The sequence below is a fragment of the Mastomys coucha genome, unplaced genomic scaffold, assembly GCF_008632895.1.
Source record: "Mastomys coucha isolate ucsf_1 unplaced genomic scaffold, UCSF_Mcou_1 pScaffold22, whole genome shotgun sequence".
Classification (NCBI taxonomy): Eukaryota; Metazoa; Chordata; class Mammalia; order Rodentia; family Muridae; genus Mastomys; species Mastomys coucha.
In genome coordinates, this window is record NW_022196905.1 from 64,530,853 (window position 1) to 64,551,854 (window position 21,002).

At 38.0% G+C, this 21,002-nt stretch overlaps 1 protein-coding gene and 2 long non-coding RNA genes across 8 annotated transcripts in view; 2 read left to right on the top strand and 1 right to left on the bottom strand.

The window, feature by feature from the left end:
- Positions 1 to 1,651: 1,651 nt before the first annotated feature.
- Gabrb1 (gamma-aminobutyric acid type A receptor beta1 subunit) overlaps positions 1,652 to 21,002 on the top strand; it is a 432,240-nt gene continuing 412,889 nt past the window's right edge. The window contains exons 1-3 of one of the 3 annotated variants that reach the window (XM_031342595.1): positions 1,652 to 1,837; positions 2,023 to 2,114; positions 2,543 to 2,610. In XM_031342595.1, the coding sequence (XP_031198455.1) occupies positions 1,758 to 1,837; positions 2,023 to 2,114; positions 2,543 to 2,610 (240 nt within the window). In that variant the 5' untranslated portion in view covers positions 1,652 to 1,757. The remainder of the gene's footprint in view (positions 1,838 to 2,022; positions 2,115 to 2,542; positions 2,611 to 21,002) is intronic. The other 2 variants (XM_031342596.1, XM_031342594.1) reach the window with 2 other exon arrangements.
- The window catches only part of LOC116071174, an 89,320-nt gene continuing 71,088 nt past the window's right edge, over positions 2,771 to 21,002 (bottom strand). For 2 of the 3 annotated variants that reach the window (XR_004110747.1, XR_004110746.1), the window contains one exon: positions 2,771 to 3,306. This is a non-coding gene — a long non-coding RNA (uncharacterized LOC116071174). Of the gene's footprint in view, positions 3,307 to 10,906; positions 11,192 to 21,002 lie in introns of those variants that run through there. The other variant, XR_004110748.1, reaches the window with a different exon arrangement.
- Positions 8,336 to 21,002, top strand: part of LOC116071173 — a 57,977-nt gene continuing 45,310 nt past the window's right edge. The window contains exons 1-2 of one of the 2 annotated variants that reach the window (XR_004110743.1): positions 8,336 to 8,602; positions 14,632 to 14,753. This is a non-coding gene — a long non-coding RNA (uncharacterized LOC116071173). Of the gene's footprint in view, positions 8,603 to 10,990; positions 13,199 to 14,631; positions 14,754 to 21,002 lie in introns of those variants that run through there. The other variant, XR_004110744.1, reaches the window with a different exon arrangement.

The window sequence follows — 21,002 nt, forward strand, 5'->3', positions numbered from 1 at the left end:
AGTGCAGAGAGTAGCACTACCCAAGGATTCTAGGTTGAAATGTATATTCCATTACTTATTAGCAGTGTGACATTAACTACAGGATTCAGTAGTCTAAAGCTGTCTCTTTTTTATCTCTATTGATGTGTTGTTGCAAGGTTTGGATGAGATGACCCATGCTGTGTGTACAAGAACAAATAGCAAATAGCAAATCGACATAGCAAATCGTAAATGTCAATGATCCTTATCATAACTGTTCTACCAGAATTTTTTTCTCTAAAATCCAACTCTGCCCACCAAAGGACATTAAATATTCAGTGTCTCCCTGAATCTAAATGATCTCCTCAACTTTCTTCCACATCCCATCATACACTGTCACTTTCTTCTTCCCCCTCTCTATAATGGATCTTTTATGCATACAGTTATAGAACTAAGTTTTCTAGTCTATAAGATTTAGTACATACTGCTTTTCCTCGAGAAGAATTCCTCTTCCTCACCAGGCAAAAGCTTCTTCTTCCATTTTCTCCTCCTCTAAGATAACTTCTAATGCTTCTTCGTATAATAATAATTCTTCAGTCTACACAGACGACAATATAAGGATAAAGTGATTTTTTTGCTTGTGTTTGTAAGGAGTCTGTGAATTTCTATAGGCCAGAAACACTAAGTTCACTCTAAGTTTCAGAATATCTAGTATCAAATGAAGACTTGATACATGCCATTTAACAAAAGACAGGAGTCTATCCCAGAGTCTCCCAACACCTAACATGCTTTTTTGTGATATTTATTGAATTGCATTTACTAACTTCCCTTTATTTCAATGGAGATTGTCTTCTCTGGAGCTGCACAATGCATATTAGATGGAGGATGTTCAATGTTCTATTTAGGGATTACCAACAAGAGCTAGCACACTGGCAGTTATAAGCAAGAAGCTTGGGCTACTAAAAACTACAAGATTTGCCAGCAAAGGTCCTGGGAAAAAGGTTGGTTGCCAGGGTTGCCCCATCCTTCTTCTCTTCACTTCCCATTCCAAATCTACTGATGGAGATGGGGGAGAAAGAAAAAAGCATACATTTAAAAGTTAGTCGGTTCTCCCTCTCCTCTTAACCCTGACAAGCACTACACCAAGCCTGCTGCTCCCTGGTTACCTCCCTCAGAAGTGAGGACGAGATTAGCAGATTCCCAAACCCTCCCTGTGTTCCCTCCTCCCCATCCCCCCAACTTCTTTTCCTGGCTGTAGCTGGCTGCCCACTCCCCTCTCCAGCGCGCCCTCCCCTCCTCTTCAACAGTCAACCAGAGAACCACCTCCAGACTTCTTGTTCTAGGACCTCTATAACTGTAAACAAAAGATGCCAATCACAGACGGTCTTAGCCAGATCATTGAAAGCCCCGTTTAAAAACAAAAAAGAAAAAGAAAAAGGAAAAGAAAGGGAAAAAGAAAAAAAAAAAAAAGCTTAGGACAAGAGGGAAAGGATGAACTCAGCAAACCCCAGCGCAGGAAAACTGGGCACACACAGGCACGTTGGCTCCTTTGCATAGAGACAGCAGGCTGTATTCGTCTACCACAGGAGAACGCGGAGCACCTCAGACAGGAACTTTAAAGGGATTGAAATCTGTTGCCTGTTCCACTAGGAATATTGTTTGCAAGGCACAAGGTGTCTTTTGGTAGTGAGTACCCTCTGCGCATGCGCAGGTCCATTCGGGAATTACTGCCCAGCCGCCGACTAAGTTGCATTCCTTGAATCTTCGCAGAAAAGACAATTCTTTCATCAGAGTTAGTAATGTGGACAGTACAAAATCGAGAGAGTTTGGGGCTTCTCTCTTTTCCTGTGATGGTTGCCATGGTTTGTTGTGCACACAGGTGAGCTGCCTGCTTCAATCTCTCTCTCTCTCTCTCTTTTTTTCCCTTGGTGTTTTTCTTTTTTTTCTTTTTTCCCCGTGCCTGCTGGGTCATGTATCTTGCTATTTGGGGGTAGGTGTGCCTGGTTTTATGTGTGTTTTCAGTTTGGGATCATTCTGAATAAGGTCGCTACTTCTTCCCTTCAGCTCCAATGAACCCAGCAACATGTCATACGTGAAAGAGACAGTGGACCGACTGCTCAAGGGATATGACATTCGCTTGCGGCCGGACTTCGGAGGTAATGCTTCTTCATTTTTTTTTTCAACCTGTAACCCATCCGTAGTTCACCTTTTCTGTCAGATATGATGCCCCCTTCCCCATTTTACCGGTTCTGTAAACGTGCAATACTACGCCCTACACACACACATACACACACACACACACACACACACACACACACACACACACTCACACACGCACTATCCCCAATCTCAGGTGGACGTATCCTCAGGCTGAGCTGTCCCTCTCTTCAAGCCGACACACCCTCTGCACTGTCACTGCATCATGCGTGTGTCCACACCTGTTTTCATCGGGCTGTCCCCTACAACAGGAAAGGGGTAGGGAGGGAGCCTGTTTAGTATGTAATAAGATCTGGGAAGCCCCCAACGTCCCCTCAGCTCCCTGCCACTCAAAGACTGTCTTTGCTGTGGTCCACCTCCCCGGCAGGGCCCCCGGTGGACGTCGGGATGCGGATCGATGTCGCCAGCATAGACATGGTCTCGGAAGTGAATATGGTGAGTGGCCTCCCCAAAGGCTCGGCGGCCGGCCGAGCTTACGCAGATGCGAAATGAACCTGTCCCCGTCCTCTGCTTTCCATTGGTGGTCACCTCGGCCCTGGTCCCCAGGGTCCCACTCCGCGCGTACGTCCCACTCCAGTACACACACTGTCGGTCGCCCCACAGTTTGTATTTTCGACACACACACAGGCTACTGCAGTGTTCCGAAGGAGACGTACTCCGCTGTTTTGGGAAGGAAGGGGGGGACAGTTGCGCCGGTGGATTGGCTGGGGCGGAGTCTGAGCCTTACTTTAGCCGGGTCTCCCTGACTGTCGGGATGTGCAGGGCACCATCTGCCGGCGGCCAGGTGGCGTACACTGGGGTCCCCCGGACCAGGGGTTCGCAGCCAGCTGCGGGCAGGCAAGGGCCCCAAAATCTCCACAGCTCAGCAGCCTAGAAGCCCCAACCCACCCAGCTCAGCCACCAGGCTCACAAGTGTCCCCTCCCTACCACAGAATCCAGCGCAGTGTGTGGCAAGAGCAACAGGCTGAGATGAACAAACAGTTCAGGATGGCTAACAGCAGAAGTGCCCAAGCTTGCTTTTTTGGCATTCTGGACCCATGCAAGGGTTCATGGGTTGTCTTCCTGCAGCTTGAAAGTTTTAAGTTGGAGGAGAATCGGCCGAGCCTTATGGATTTGCTTTATCCTAGAGACCTGGGCAGAAAAATAGAGATCTGATGATTAACAGGACTGACGAGGAGGGGACGGCTGGATTATTATAGTCATTAATTTTAAGGGATCTACACTTTACAATCATTCCCTGCCTTCCTTCTCCAGTCCCTCCCTTTCTCCCTCTCTTCCTCTGTTTCTTCTTTCTTTCCTTCCCTCCCCCCTCCTTGTCTTCATAGCATTTCCCCCCCCCCGGGGGGGGGTGCTGTGGTAAAAGGGATTCACATCGGAGCAGCCTCTTCTGCTGTTGGTTGTTTTCCATTCACCCTGGGAAGCCCTTTTCTAGTTGTTAGAGGTCCAGGGGACTAAATGCCTGTTGCTTTTTAGAACCCAAGACCCAGGGAACAGCTAGATCAACAGGAACGAAATGCCATTTTTATTCCGCTTCCAAAAAGGGAGATAATTCCAGCCACAGAAATGTACATATGCTGTGTAACTTAGACAGGGATCCTTCAGGTTGTTCTCTCTGTAACACATTGTTGTTCGTTCCATTCCTAGTGGGACATTTTTATTGTGATATGCTAAGGTTTGAGAATTTTCCTTTCCATCGTTTAGGTTATGCCAGGAAGCAGTAAACACATTTATAGCTCATTCAATGGGCGGTATAAGGATAAAAATGTGTGGTTGGGGTAGGCAGAGTTGAAACGCTCACTGTCTTAAATGGTTTGCCTAAAATGCTATTTCACAATGTCTCAGATTGTTTCAAATAATGTTTTCAACTGTTTTTCTACTACTACACTAAAAAAGAAATCCGTTTTTTAAATTTGATCTAAAAAAGTGGTTTTTGTTTTTACTAAATATAGACGTTTAGGAGACTAATATCCTGTTTGCATGCATGCTATTACCACAAAGCAACTATTTACAAACATCCAGAAGAGCGTGGTAAGATGTTCATACAGAAGAACCATGGCCCATGATTGCAAATGCAGCCGGATACATTGGATGATGTATTAGCTTAGCAATCAGTGCCAGTGCAGATACACTATGATAACATTTTCCAGTTCAGCCATTTATATGGCATTGGTTAAATATCTCCATAGATCATTTATGATATAGAAGATTCAGAGGTCCTAGGAGGCAAATTGTGCCTCTGGCAGTGGTTTATGCCACTGTGTTAGGGTACTTAGATTTCCAGCACTGAAAGGTCCTAAGGTGGACTCCCAGCACCAAATAAAGACACGCATGTATGCACATGTGTGTGGGCAGCACACACACAGACATTTACACACAATCTATACGCATACTTATTGCATTCTTTTAACTATATTATAAAGTATATTCTGTTATATATTGATTACATAAGCTGCACAAGAAGTTCTGCCTTGTCATTGAAATGAATTCATATACAAGCTGAGAAGGGTCACACGTAAACGTAGAAGCATAGAACACCTTCTCCTAATGACTGTCTGCTCACTACTCCATGACAAGTACACTTGTTTTCTTTTTTAATAGTCATACATAAACGAGCCTCTGATAATGCTCTTTACCTAGATACTTTACTAAAATGCATAATATTGTGTTTTACTATGACATCAGAAACATAGGCAAATAGTGACTAGTGAAAACTGGAAAATTAGAAACCTTGCTTTGTGTGTTCTCTTCCTTTTAATGAAAGCTACTGACAAGACTCAGGTGTAATTTAGTGGCTCATCTATGGCAGAGTGTGAAAATGACTACACTGAAAATACATAAGGACAAAGGAAATTCAGAGGACTTTTTCTTCTGAAGACTTGAGAGAATGCTATCTACAGAACAGGGATAGTTATCCCCACCCTAACCCCTTACCAATAAGAGAATTCTCTGTGACATGCTTTGGACACTATAAGTAGAACTGAAGGTTTGTAAGAAATAGGATTTTTAGCTTATTATTAACATGCTTCTGTAACTCGATGGACACTAATTTACATGTCATTATACGATGGGGATTTTCTACAAATTGAAAACAAAACAAGAATTGATTATAAAGTAGCACAACTAGTAGTTAATGAAATGTAAGTTAATCCATTACTGCAACAATGCTAATTAATGTTCACATTTTTGGTCATTGTTCTAACTCATCCTATGGCTGGGAGCATGGCATCATAATTATGCATTAAATTAATGGGTTAGGGAACTAGGACTCTCTTAATTTTTGTGGGGTTTTTCTTGTGCTAGTCTAAGTGAAATATATTTCAAAATCTGTTTATTTCCCATTTGAAGACTAATACCATACCAAGACTACTTTCTAACTAATGTTAGATTTAAGGCTATAAAGAGAACCAAAATTAAGGAAAGAAAAAGAAACCATTATGGCAAGGACTATCTGCCAGAAATCCTAAGATTGGTTACTGTGATTACACTATGGTGCACAATTGGTATATTTTTGTGTATGTTACAAATTAATTTAAGTATAACACGAGAAAACTAAGTCATTCATTCTGAGCAGTGAATTAAAAACTTTTAGAGAATAGTTCTAATGTAGAAAGACATAAATAGTTCATATTTGTATGTAAAACATACATATATACATTATATATAATTGAAAGCAAGATTTAAGATTTTAATTAACATTTCAAAAAGAAAGTTTTTTTTTTCTCATTATAGAGTTTGTGGTGATGTAAAGTAATCACATAGTATTACTGTTTTCGAAACTGTTATATAGAAAAAAAATGCCAGTTTCCCATTTATTGTACATTAAACCCTTCAAATCTTTTTAGTTTTAGAATTTCTATGAAGTGCTACAAACACACACACGCAACCACATACACACACATGCACACACACACACACACACACACACACACACACACACAGGTACATGACTGAGGCAGGTAGAATGAAAAGAGGGAAGAGTTCCTAACAATTACTCATAAAATAACTATCATCTGCTCAGTAGAGGAGCCAGTGCGAGACAGACGTTTTTCTCCTTGAGTAGTATCTTGGTTAAACATGATGCTGAATAAAAACAACCAAGGCGCTAAGCTTTTCCATTCTGATTTCCACAACAAACTGTCCCTTCTCGTGCAAAAACCAGGTGCTATCATCAAGAAGCAATTCCAAATACAATTTCTTTCCTCAAGCTAAGATCGGATGGCCTAAGTGTCCACATTTGGAAGTCTATACTTGCAGAGCTCTGACTTAGACTCAGGCACAGAACAGGTCACGGCTTACAGGAGGTGGCCTCACCCGAGTTCACATTTCTGAAGGTGCATAGGTGAATGATCTTGCAGGATCACAAACAGCATCCACAATGACAGGGATGGAAGAGACAGGAATTTATAAATTCTGGTGCACAAAAACAAATGAAACTGAACAGATATCCATTTATATTCCATGGTGTTGCTACTTCAATAATAAATTCCATAGGTTCTTGGTACATTCTCCAGTGTGCTCAAGAAAAGAGCCACCCATCAGAATTTCTCTCTGCAATAATCCTTCTTGCTCTGTGCCTCAACTTCTTAATCTTAAAGGCATACTTCAATCACCCTGAGGCTCACAAAATGCAAATTCGTAATCTGAGGTTTGGGATTAGAAGCAGGGGATTGATATTTTATAGTTCTCCTTCAAGATGCCAACAGCTGCTGCTCAGGCAGCAGTTTGAATATCAGAGTTGAATATTATTCTATTATCTGTAAAAGTGAACTTTTTCTTCCTTTTTTCCCCTTTTAATTTTCTCTAGGAAGTTACTTTCTAATTAGTCTAATAGGTGACTGTGCTCAAAGGGAAGATTAGTTCGTAATTAAAGATAAACAAGAGGATGTGGTTCAGTGGAACCGGATGTCTTCCTGTATCAATACTTGTTACTCAGCTAGTGCTAAGTGGAGAGAAAAAAATTGCTGGGCACGATAGCCAACAGTGCCACTCTCCCCCACCCCGTACAAAATACCCTTTACTTTTACTCTTCCCAATATGGAACACTGAAATTGTTTTTCTTTACCAAACAGCAACAGCTGTGTTAAAAATAGCCCAAATGTATTCTTGCTGCTGTCAATAAATTCTCTTGGGTTATAATAAAGTTTCCTTTGGAAATCGAGCAGATCGGTCAGGACCAATTAAAAGCTGGAATACACACCAATAGATAAATAAATAGATAAGCATCCCTTTCTCTTTCACGAGAACTCTACAGGGACCCTCTTTCAAATTCTGCACTAGAATATACTATCCGAGAGCAAAACAAGTTGCTTTGTCTGTTTGGAGATAACAGCATTTTATGCCTCAAATCACATTAAAACCAGACTATCTAGACATTAAAATGTTCGAGTTCATACATTAAAGTTAGCAATTTTAGGATTATAGGAACAGATTGAGCATTAAAGTATGTAAGATAGTGAAAATAAATACTTATTGAATAATATACACATGCAGAATATGCCTCTCACAAATATTAAATTGCTTATTCCACTCTGATTTGAGGGTATGTAATTCTCAACTTTTTTTTTTTACTATACATTGAAAAAATAATACTGAGACATGGAAAAATATAGGAAGAGAGAAATTCAAAAACAAACTCCAAAGCTACACAGTTAGTGTAGTGAAAAAGTCAACGTTTGAAACCAGGACTTGGGGATGCAGCTCATGGATACATCGGTAGAGTGATCGCCTAGCATATAAGAAGCAGAGTTTGGTTCTCTGGTATCACAAAACCTGATAGTGGTGGCACATGTCTATAATGCCAGCAACAAGGTCACAGAGGAAGGAGGATCAGATGTTTGGGTGTAAAGCAAGGTCAGGCCTTGCTGAGATATATGAGACCAGTCTTAAAACCTGAAAGTAGGATGCATGTCCCTGTGTCTGTATTAATTCCCCATCTAGAAAGACTTAAATGTTTAAAATATTCCTGGTATTCAATTTGAGAACTTGAGAGTAGACTTCGTCTTCTCTGTGATTTAGCAAGTTCTGCTGTAAAACAAAGTAGATAATGGGACTGCTAAAGCCTTTTAAGTTCAAATACCCTAAAATTTTCATCCTTAATTTAGAATTTAGAATTTAGAATGTGCCAGAATCAAGAATTATTTCATTTTATGCCACTGTGAGATTCTATCTTGTTCCAGCCCATTCTCCTGGTCAGAAAGCCAATCAGCAAGCCTTTACTGGGTTGCTCCAGAGTGCTCCAGAGTGGTAGCTTCTTGGGAGGTGTGATGAGGGGCATTGTCAGAAAGCACTCTTTGATGAGTCATGGGATCATCAGTCAACTTCTTCTTCCGTAATACATTTGCAAAGACAGCAACAAGAAACTCTGGTCAACAACAGACCTCAAAGGAGACCTGACTGATGCTTCGTTTATATTGTCTTGAATACTGAGGTAAAGACTATATTGTAGGAATTTCTAATCTGATGTTATTCATTTTACTCATCCCGGAGATAGTGTTGTATTGTTACCAAACTCATACATTTCAACAGTTGCTATGGAACAGAAGTAAATGCTTATTTGTTTGCTTGTGTATTTATTTATCCATTTATTTCCTCAAGATATCTTGGAAGTTCTTATTCAGTTTTCCTAAAACCTTTTTTAGCAGTGACTGAGGAATAAACAATAAAACCTGGGTGTTTGCTTTAGCTGAACGTCAGTGTCATCTCTGAATATTTCTGCTGCTTTTTGCCTTACTATTTCCCTAAAGCCAGTGGCTCTCAGTGTTCCTAATGTTGGGACCCTTCCTTGTGTTGAAGAGATCACAACCATAAAGTTATTTTTTGCAATTTCATAACTAATTTTACTACTGTTATGAATGCTAATCTATTATCTGAGATGGAGGATCTGATATGTGAGCCCCAGAGATGCCATGACCCTCACATCTAAAACTGTTGTCCTAAGAACTTGATAACATCTTCAGCACTCATGACCAAATGAAATGTTGCTTTATCAGAAAGTTAAAATGTTTGAAAGTAAAACGAACTTAAAAGTTTCTATTGGCTTAAGTTTCAGTAATAGGCTCAAATATCATAGCTATACTTTGGGATCAAGGAAAATAAGTTGTTACCTGTGTATAGTTGACTCAGTATTAGTATATCCTTCCTCTGTGATCCCAGAGAGCACTGAATTGTTCTTTCCTAAGACTAGAACTGAGCTTAGAACAGTTGTTTTCAGCTGCTTTTGAATTTCCTGGAATCCCTTAATTTTTCTCTAGTGAACAGGAAGTTTGCAGAAAGCCTTCCATCATCTGTCACTTAGCACCTGTCACATGTACTTCAAGATCAATTGATCTTTACCAGTAGCTATAACTTGGGGGCAGAGCTAGTCACATGGAAAAAGCAAAAGTTACAGTTTTCATCTGCAGTGAGCCAGTTATCCTTGTTAAGATCATCACATCACATCCTACCAAGAGGACCAAAACACCATCCCACCTGTAACATTCCCCCATGAAATTAAAATTAAATGGGAGTGTAAAATTAAAGGAATTTTTCTAAGACCATGTATTTAATTAGTCTAGTAAGCAAAAAATGGGCTTTATGTATGTTATACAGTTTATAGCGGGTTTCGGGGTGTTGTTGTTTACATTCTATTTTTGAAGTATGGAAAATTGCCCCTTGGAAGATTTTTGAAACATTGATAGTTATCCTGATTTTTGGTGTTCCAATTAAGCATGAACCTTCGAAACGTTTAGTCTTTTACCAGGCCTTGAATAGAGGCCAGAATGGGAATGATCACAAGTTCCCAATATTCAGTGATTTTTGAGGTATGGAGGAAAACAGATAATATATACTTATGCTCAGTCAGTACAAAAGATTATTTGGTGGATACCTACATGCATGGCATCTCCCAGGAAGCACAAGTAAATAATGCCTAAGGCATCATGAGGGGTATACGCCTGGAATTAATCCATAGACTACAAACACAAAGAAGAATCTTCCTTCCAAACAAGAGCAAAGGCATAGGATTAGGCAGCCATGCCTGGAAACGGCATGAAGTATTCTGGGAACTATAGGTGACTCACTATTTTGAGAATTAAGAGGGCACAGGGAGTATTGTCAAGAGATTAGACTGAGCTGAGAATGCAAGCTGTATCACAGAACTATTGAATATTCTCACTTGTGTGAAAAGAAGCTGCACTAGAAACATAGTTGTCTGTCTACGTATCATATCTTTCTGGGAGAGCATATAGGGTATACAGCTGACACTTATTATCTCTTCCAAATCCAGGAAGGGTCAGGACTGTGCCTTAGAGAGAATTACTGCTCTTATATGCTCCACTGGAGTTTCACTTTAAAATTTTTTATACATGCAGTGCCCTCTAATTTTTCAATTAAAAAATGAAATGGGGGGAAGTGTTACTGATTGGCTAGTTAACTGAGCTTAGAGTCCAGGGTGTTCTCTTTAATGAGTGATGGTTTAAGGACCACCTTCTTCCCAGTAAAGAAACACTATCGTCTTCTCTCTGAAGTGGCATTTTTTCAGAGTAAGGGGATACCACTTTATATTGTTTTAAGGTAGTTATATGTGCATTGAGGTAGAACATTGGAGGTTATGATTATACTAAAATGAACTAATTATTTAGCGAATTTTCCTATTGTGTCGACAATCAAGCATATCCCTGTCCTGGGCTCCAAAGTCCAGTGGTTAAATGGGTTGGTTAGAGTTGTTGGGATAAAGTACTAGGCTGACAGAGAGTGGGATGCAGTTAACTTTAATTATCTGTAGCAATATATTACTTTATCTAGGCAACCAAAAGCCTGACAGGATTTGTTACATACTTATCAACTTCTTCCAGGGAAGAGAGCTTTGTATTCTGTTTCAGTCGTCTTTACAGAGCAGGGGAGAAGGAAGTTGTAGGGAAGCCTCTTGCGCGGCATCTGCTCTCTTCTCCATCCTGAAAGTGATTCAGAGTCTTTCTGGAACATTGTGCTTCGATGTGAAATTACATGAGAGCAGTGTGAGTTGTTGTAGAAGGTGCATCTGGTGATGAGACAAGACTGAGAATAAAGACAGGGCAAGGGAGAGCGACAGTGTGCCCCGAGAAATGAAGCTTACCTACCAGGAAATTAAAAGTGACTCCTGGAAGCTCTGCAGAGGAAAGGAAACATCTAAACTGACATTTTGGGCATGATTTTAAGCAAGAATTTAGCAATCTTGTACCTACAAGATGGTCTCACACAGTAAATATGTGAAGGCAAAGGCTGATACATACATTGCATTGTTTACATCAGAGAAAAAAGAAGCAGAGAAACAGGTACAGAAATAAATCAAAATAAAAGAGGTTTTAGGTGGCTGGTAGCTGTTCCATTCCTGTCTGTATAGAGGGCTCATAGGAGTGTTGGGTGACTACCCATAGTATAAAATGGGGAAGTTGTAGATTAGATGCATTACATGCATGGCTTTTGTTATTGTGGCTTAGGCATGGACTTTTCAAGCACTGACTCCCACATGAAGGATTTCACATGGGACGTGAAAGGAAGGGAAGAGATTTGGTAACATCTCCTAATCTAACATATTGTGACTACAGACACAAATTTTCCCCCTCATGAATTATTATTTTATAAGGAATGATACACAATTCTCTGGTCAAGAAAGCCAGCTTTGTTGTTTCCATAGAGACAGATCATTTGAAATCCTACCTGTGCCTAGAACATTCTCTCAAGCCAGCGGCTATTGTTTCTCCCTCCTACCTCCTACTACCTGTAACCCCTCTCCTACACAAATGTATCGAAATCTGCTTTCAGTCCCACACAAATTACATTTAATATGTAGAGCAATTTCTGTAGACATTAGAGAGATTTCAGCTGGAGAAAGAGTTTATGGGTCATGTGAGAAAATCTAGAGTTCTAAAAGTCTTTGTAAATTCAATATAAATTAAGAACCATTCACATAAGACAATTTTTAGCCTTATCTTCCTCTCTTACAATACAACCTCCAGGAAATTTCAGAATATATTCTTTATATTCTCAATCTCCTGGTCTATTATACACTTTGTGATAACATTTACTAAGATTATAAAAGATATTTTTTACTCATTAAAAATCATTAGTGTGATAGCATTTATAGTTTTTAATTCAGAAATTAATAGTTTCTCTGTCTGGTATATCTTAGAATTTCATCTGTAATTTTGTTTTATGTTGACCATGAATCATGAGCTGTTTCTATAGAAACAGCTTCATCATAAAGCATTACCATAATCACAGATACAGAATATTTTTACAACAAAAATCCTTGTATATAAATGTATATATTTATAAAACTTTTAATGTACTTTAAAAGCAACCACTGCTTTTAATTTTTTAATTACCATTTTCCTGCCACCTGAACTATCAATATTTCTTTATACATTTAAGACATTTTTAAAGAATAATTTGATTGGTGACAAGGGCATGAATGGCATTCACACAAAAGGGAAAAATCAAACGCAAAAGGTTTTTAAATGAGAAAACTTGGGTTATAAAAGACAATCAAGCATTTTCTCAAGTACAAGAATATAAAGGAAAACCTATGTAATCCAGAGAAAATACATTGAATATATACATATACATACATATACATACATACATGTACATACACACACATGTACACACACACATGCACGCACACACACACACACACATACACATACATGCATACATATATATGCCTGACCATTTTGGTTATAATTGTATCATTCATGCTACAAGTTATGTTTGCTCTAAGCTAGCAATTTGGTTTTGAAACATTCATATTCAGAGTGTATTGCTTATATCTTATAAACATACAAAAGTAACTACCACATTCAGAGCTGATGAGAGACTAACCCCGAACATTTCCACCTATTTCCTTTCCATATAATATTGCCCATATCATACAGCACATCTCAAAGAAATCATGGTGAGAACAAAAGTTCTTGGTTCAAGCCAACTGCTGCGCTGAGACCAATCAGCCCAGAAAGAAGATTCACTGCAAAGGTGTATACTGGCCAAGTGAAAAATTCTACCTAAGGTGATGAGAAGTGATATTCACAAGTTTTGAAATTTAGAACAAGAAAATGGGAGCAGTATGAACATTTTAGAGAGGGATATGGGAAAACCAGGCTAAGTCTTTGCTGGCCGACTGTTACAATTCTCACTCCCACACTTACAAGAGCAAGATTTTCCAGGGGAGGGGCACCCTTACAGTAACTTGTGCTTTAACCAACTTTAAAAGAACATTTAAAATGTGCTTTTCTGAAACTGTAGAAGGAAATGACTCTCAGGATGTTGCAGTATAGCACCTTCTATTGTGTTCAAAAGCATTGGCATATGCCTTAAATATAGATATAGCCTAAGGAGTTTCTGCATAGCCATCATCCCAACTTTCTATAGAACTTCAAGCAGAAGAGTTGCCTGAGTTCTTTTTCAAATACATCTTTATCATTTGTACTTTGTGGGGCTTAGTTTTGGATCAGAGTGCAAACTATTGGTCAAATAGGTAGGGGCAAACACACATTATTTCATGCTGACTTGGAAACTACCACCTTCAACGGTCATTATTCAACCTGGATATCTTCAGCTTTCATTTCTGGAGAGACACAAATAGCAATGGGAGAAGCAAAAGTGGTCTTCATTTTCAATCCCTAATTATACCTGAGTATGTATTGATTGAATCTGAGGACAGATTTGTTTATGGCTACAGATTTTCAAAACCATGTATGAAGAGAGAAGGGAAGCTCAACATAGTTGAAAAAATTTCCCTAGAATCAGCAGTTTCCTGAGGTTGTGCCTGGTAGGAATTAGCTAGGAGCACTGGAGGTATGTTGCAGTGGAATTTCTTGCTGCCTGAATTTTGTATTCCTTGATGTGAAATCACCAGACCACATTGTGCTCTCTTGTGTTATCTCATCCATCCTGAGTGAGCAGGAAACATTATTTTGCAGTTTTAATTATTATTATTCTCATGGATAAATCAATTGGTCATTGTGAATTGCACTAGATCAATTATTATAGTCTATCCACTCTTGGTCTAACTTGGTAGTTCCCTTAACTATCTCCTATTCAATGTGCTTCTGTCAAGTAACATTTTTGTGAAGTCAAAGATTGATCCCAGTGTCTTGTACATGCTCAGCATACACTGTCTACCTGAGCAACATCTTCAGCCCTCTATTTGTAATGGTTTGAATCACTGTCACATTTCAGAATGACATTCTACCCCAATTTATACCCTTAAGTATAAATTCCCTGACTTTTATAATCCCTTTGATACTTAGTTCTGTAAAACGGCAAATGTATTTGTTCTACCTGTTTATGGTAGCTGTAAATATCAAGAGAGCCACATTGTGTACAAATATATACTCAAATATACGTGATGTGTAAATTACAAAGTACTATAAATATCAAATTCTGGCAGTTTATCATTATCTCCAAAACTTATAATAAATGTCTTTCTTTTAAATTTAGGAACAAGGATCACAGCAAATCACATTAGGCACAATGGATTGTATTTTTGTTTTATGATGTCATTTCATTATCCTATTGGAATTCACAGTACTTCTAATTGTGAAACATCTCAGTGAGAACTGGTAAGGGAATAGATAGAATTTCTTCCATCTTATCTTCTGATGATTTTTCTCTGGGTTCTTACTCTAGGGAAAAAGAACTATGCTTCAAATTTAAACAGTTTAAATCAGTATATCTCCCTACAGTTTTCTCAAATTCATATTTTATGTAACTTTATAATATACAGGGGAAATGGACTATGGTTTTCAATGGGTTTAGTTTATGGACTGAGTCCCCAGAGTCAACCACCAATTTTTAGTTGTCCCTCTTTTATTACAGGATTGGTTTTATTGACATCTTCTATAAAGTGGTCATATAACTTATTAGGCAAATATGTATTACTGAGAATGATATGGACACAATTAAGAATTACTTGGGGTCAACATGTTTGAGCCAGCACTGTCTTAGGGAAGCCAAAACTTAACATTGCGAAGTATTGTTTAAAGCCTAGATTTCTCTTGAGATTGGGATATGTAGTTTTTATCAGTGATTATTGAAATCTAAATAAATCTCTTAGTATTAAGTATGTATTTAATGGAGTGGCTAGAATTATTCTAAAGTATAATATTCAACATCACCACTGTATTATCTGTGCTGGAGGATAATAGAATAAGATGGAATAAGATGTCCTGTAGGAAGATATATAAAGTCTAAGATCACAGTGCCAGAAGATTTAGCATCAGGTATGGCAGGGCTAATTTCTGGCTTTCTCAGTATGTTCTCTCCCATGGGAATAGTAAGAACCTCTGGTTTCTCTTGATAACATTTGTGAAGGTTCTTTAATTATGGCTCCTTCATATCCTAAAGGTTTCCCAAATACCATCACATTGAGTGTTGGTCCTCATGTTAGACTTTTGAATGATACAAATTCAGCTTATCATAATCAGTATCATCATTCCCCCACTGGCTAAAAGTTTGCAGTATGCCAGGCACTGTTAAAATATTATATATATATATATATATATATATATATATATATATATATATATATATAAAATGTCAGCAACAAAATGAGGTGAAATGGGTGATATATCCTAAGAGAACTTTATAAATTACTTTAGATAATTGAACAAATAAAACATGAGTTCACTTACTTTTATTGGGAGCTCTGTTAAAGTTACAGTTATAGTAGTGTAAAGGGATGTTACAAATTGTAGAGTTTACCTTATTTCTCTATAGTCTGCATCAGTTCATATTCTGACAAGACTGGGCATGTTCAGGTGATATGGTGATACATTAGCCCATATTCTGCTTTTGATGTCACAGTTCCACAGAGTATTTAAGCTTTCAAGAAAAGAAGTTTTAAATTTTGAAAGTAAACATGGGGAGCACTTAGAAAAAAAAGAAATTGATTCCAGGAGGAAATGAGCTAGCAATTGTCTTTATTTTGATAATAATCAAATATATATCCATTAAAAAGTAGCTTGGCCAATGTCTTCAATTTTATGGAAATACTTTATCTGTTTGCAGATTTAAGTCACCCTGCAACTATTATGTGCAAAATATGAGGCATCAGTGGCTAGTTATATGCAGGAAAATAAAATGAATTTGATTCCTTTTGTGAAAGAAGCATTACCTGAAGGAAAAATGAAAGATTAGATTGGGCGCAAGGAAGAGCATCTTGACTATAATGAAACAGTGCTGGAAGTAGCTACTAGGAGGACCTGGAGAAGTATTCATCTTTAGAAAGCTTTGGAAGAAGAAAAGATAATTATATCTGCCCTACTTGGCTGTACAGGGAAGTTCTGTACAAAGGCAAAAGCAAGATCAGAAAGAAAATGTCTTTACTATTGCTTCTAATAGATAAATATCGAGTTCTGCAACTTGTTTGATAGTTACAAATGAAAATTAGAATCTTGAAAAGATACACATTTTCATCACCTACACTACGATATATAATAAAAGATCATTTTCTTCCACAATGTTCATATGTTCCTAGGTAGAGACGAGGTACTCATGTGAGTGGTCAATAATCCAGCTTCTTTCTGGAACAAGCAGCTTTTTAACCTTACAGTGCATACCATTCAACATAGTTCAGACATTAACATAACCATCTTACTGAGTTTGAGGGTAACTAGGTTAGAGGAGACATAGAAGTTGTTAAAGTCTTAAGTGGCATGGGAACCCAATGGAGAAAAGACCTTGGGTCTGTGACTGGTAAGTGTTTCACACAAAGAGAAAACTGAATCAGATTTACTGAATTTAAGTCTGACATAGTCACTTCAACTCTGTACATGCTTCTGTATTTAAGACAAGAAAAAGAAAACCTTTAGTGTTCAGAGTAGAAATGGCTGTTCAGCTATGATGAATATGCTCCCATATCAGGCATCAGGATATCTCTTTTATATCAGTTTTTATGAGAGCAGCCTGCAATAGGTATATTTAAATTCTCCATTTTCAGATCAAACACAGTTCAGAAAGCATTATTTTTGACCAGTTGAGCTTAAACCTCTAGCATGTTTGACTTGAGAGTCAGACTTCCTCTTCTATTTCAAAGGCCACTCTGATCTGGATTATACTATTTTAAAACAGGAGCCTTTGTCGTTTCTCTAAAACAAAGGGCCAGGTATTCCCACCTCAGAGATGCAAGTTTAGAATAGAGATTAAACCCAAACTAGAAAACAGCTCTTACTGTTCTTGCTCCAGTTTTGGCCCAGGAATGCTTTCCCTCTTAATCTATTCTTGACCCAACACATAAAAAAACAAGACTCTCATGGAAGAGAGGGGTATGTGCTAAAGCCGAGGTTCATGTTTTTATCTTTGTATTATTGATGTTGTGATCCATAAATTTGACATTTCTCTGGTCGGCTTTGATTTCATGAGTGATTTGTTTGAGTCCAAGGAAAAAAAACATACAAAATTCAAAATCGGTTGTTTTTTTTAACTCAAAATTTGCACCAGTGCTTTGCACTGGAGTTCCCTAAGTGGGCCACTCAGCAGCCAAGCCAGGAGAGAAGCATGCCTGCTATTTTTTGAGGGAAAATATAGAGACTAATCAGACCAGCCATTTCTAGACACAGGAGAGGAAGAGTTGGGGATATTTAGCCTTTCTGCGTATTTTTCCAGTGTACAATGTGCAAAACCTAACATAGGAGTATATAAAGGCCCAATCACCCCATCACTATCCTCTCAGAACGGGAAAACTGTATTACAAATGCAGAGAGTTTACTGATGATAAAATAGTAGGTTATTATTCTCATGTAATTTATAGCAGAGTTGTTTTATTTCCATGCTCATAGAAGAATATACATTGAAAACTCTATTTTACCTTGAAACAATAACAATAGAAATGAAGCAACTCTTTAGCTTGATTCTACAGAGATAAAAGGAATTTACTGCAGATGAATAGTGTATTTATAAGGTAGAATTCAGTTGCAGACCATAGTTCAGAAGAGGAGAAGAAAACTTTCTTGAAATATACAGCTACTTATTTTTAAAGATAAAGGGTTGAAAAGAGTTGAGCTATTGAAGAGAAGAGTCAACTCAGCTAAAGCCATTACAGTCTTTTACAATTACCCTTTTTGGTGCTAAGTAAAATATAATACTCTCCGGTGGACATCATTGTGTCCCACCATCCTAGCTGAAGATTGTAATGTGTCCTCAGTGACAGTTGGCACTTTATCAAGGACATACTAAGCTGTGTATATGCACTCACCATGAGAATCAATTCCACACAAGTTCTGGCACACATGCATGTGGAATATCAGAATTCTATTGCCTTTGGTTCAAGGGTATGCTAAGGTCTTAAGAATGGAAGACAGGATAATACAAAGTAAGCTCAAGGGAAAGTTATAATTTTAGGCATAATGCATTGTGGGTTTCACTGAGGTATGAAAATTTGTAATTTCAAAATGACATTCATAATTGAAATCATCAGACCAGTATATTATTTTGTAACTTCTGAACTCATTTAACTTCTGATCTTATTGAAGACTTAGTAGAATAGAAATACTGTATCATCTAGTCACAGAAAGGGTGAATCTCTCTCTTTCTCTGTCTCTCTGTCTCTGTCTCTGTCTCTCTCTCTCTCTCTCACACACACACACACACATACACACACACACACACACTTCTAAATAGAAGTCTCTAAGGTTTGTAGAAAACAAATTCCAATTTAATTTTTTCTAGGAGAAATGGATAATAACGCTGATGCATAAAATTGATAGATATTTGATTACCATCTTTTTTGGATGCTTGTTCATTAATGGACTGCTATATGTAGGGTCTTTGTCACTACAAGAAAGAATGTCTTTCTCTTATTTTCTCCTTTGCATTCTAAAGTTTATTAAAAACAAACATCAACTTTATCACTCTGTTCCTGACCTCTCATATTCTTTCTAACATAAATAAGAAACAAACTCCAATTACAACATTGAGTCAGACACCATGGACAGTTCCTGATCTGTCATCATTTTCCTTCACATGTATCCTTAACACAGTAAGGATTTGATTCCATTGGTTAGCCTACACTCTAGCAAAGCAAAATGATGGAAAACAAATGGGCTGTCACTTGCCCACCATGGGTTCTGGTTTTGGCCTTGTGTATATTCTTTCTGATAATTTCCTTGTGTCTTTGTGTGAAGAAAGTAGAAAAAGAGTAACATCTAAGTTCACTTGAATCTTCTTCTCTCTCTCAGAAGAAGATATGTTTTTATTACTATAATACCCTTTAGGGCTATTCATTCCTACCCTGAGGATGGGAGGTAGGAAGCCAGGGAAGACTGAGGTTTCTATGACTTCCAATTGAGTTTAACCAAAGGACATATACAATAACTCCTTTTTATTTATAAGAAAAGTAGAGGAGTCCTTGGAAATATAAAATGACATAATACTAAAACTGGTAAACTGCTGTAATTCTGTGCTTAATAATATATGAGAAATGGAGGATGAAATAGAAATGAAGAAACCAAGAGAGAAGGCAGACAGATCTCACAGCTGAATAACTAAGAAAGAGGTTAAAATTATCATCAAATACTCTGCAGTAGAGTAGCTACACCATAAGCATGCTTTTATTATTTGATCTAATTTATTTTTATTCATATGACCTAGGGCACCATTACCTCTCCATTTCTTCAGAGAAGTTTGTTGCCGATACAAATACTTTGGTTCTGAGTTCCATATGTGGGTCAGCATGGAACATGGGAAACAATAAAAAATCAGAAGCAGAGGTAACTCTGGACATTTCCCTTAGTCCCGGGGGAAACACTAAAGTCTTTACAAGGCATGATGAAGAGGTAGGGCTGAATTAGGTAATTCTCAAGAAGGGTAGCAAATATGCAGTTATATGTAACAAACAAACCACAATATGGGAAGAAAGGTCTGGTTCTCTGTAGAGACTGAATAGGGTTGGATCTCTTTCTTTTCAAATAAGCAAAGGAAGCAAAGAACGTAATCAGTGAAAGCTTCACTTGAGGCTGTTCGTTGGCATGATCATGGTAGTAAGATATAATTTGTCTTCTGATTTCCCACAAAACCTTTTGTCTACTCTGCAAACTTATGAGTAAATATCATATAGTATGGCGAGTATGCATTGACCTAGTTTGTTTTTTTGTTGCTGTGATAATACACTGACCATCAACAACTTGGGGGTAGGATATAATTTTTTTAATATAATATTACAGTCTATAGTGGAAGAAAGCCAGGACTGAAACTTCAGCCAGGAACCTGGAGGCAGGAACTGAAACAGGGACCTTGGAGGAATGCTGCTTACTGGCTTGTTCCCTCTGGAACTCAGATACTTTTTTTGTAGCCCAGCTGTACCACCCTAAGGATAACACCAGCCACAGTAGGCTAGTCCTTCTAGCATCAATTAGCAATTGAGAACGTGGGCACTGATATAGTCAAAAGCTAACCCAATGGAGGCAATTACTCAATTGAGCTTTCCTTTCCCAAGGTGTGACTATACTTTCTGTCAAGTTAACAAAAACAAACCAGAACATATCATAATATTGTCAACTGTCTACCATTTATCTACTACTACTATTACTACTACTACTACTACTACTACTACTCCACTACTACTGCTGCTGCTGCTGCTGCTGCTGCTGCTCACACACATATGTGTAATGAGAAAAGATCTTACTACTTGCAAAATCTACCTTGAAACAATAACAATAGAAATGAAGCAACTCTTTAGCTTGATTCTACAGAGATAAAAGGAATTTACTGCAGATGAATAGTGTATTCATCTGCAATAGTGTAATGAGAAAAGATCTTACTACTTGCAAAATCTACATGGAGAACATTAATTTAAAATAGTTTTGCACAGTAGA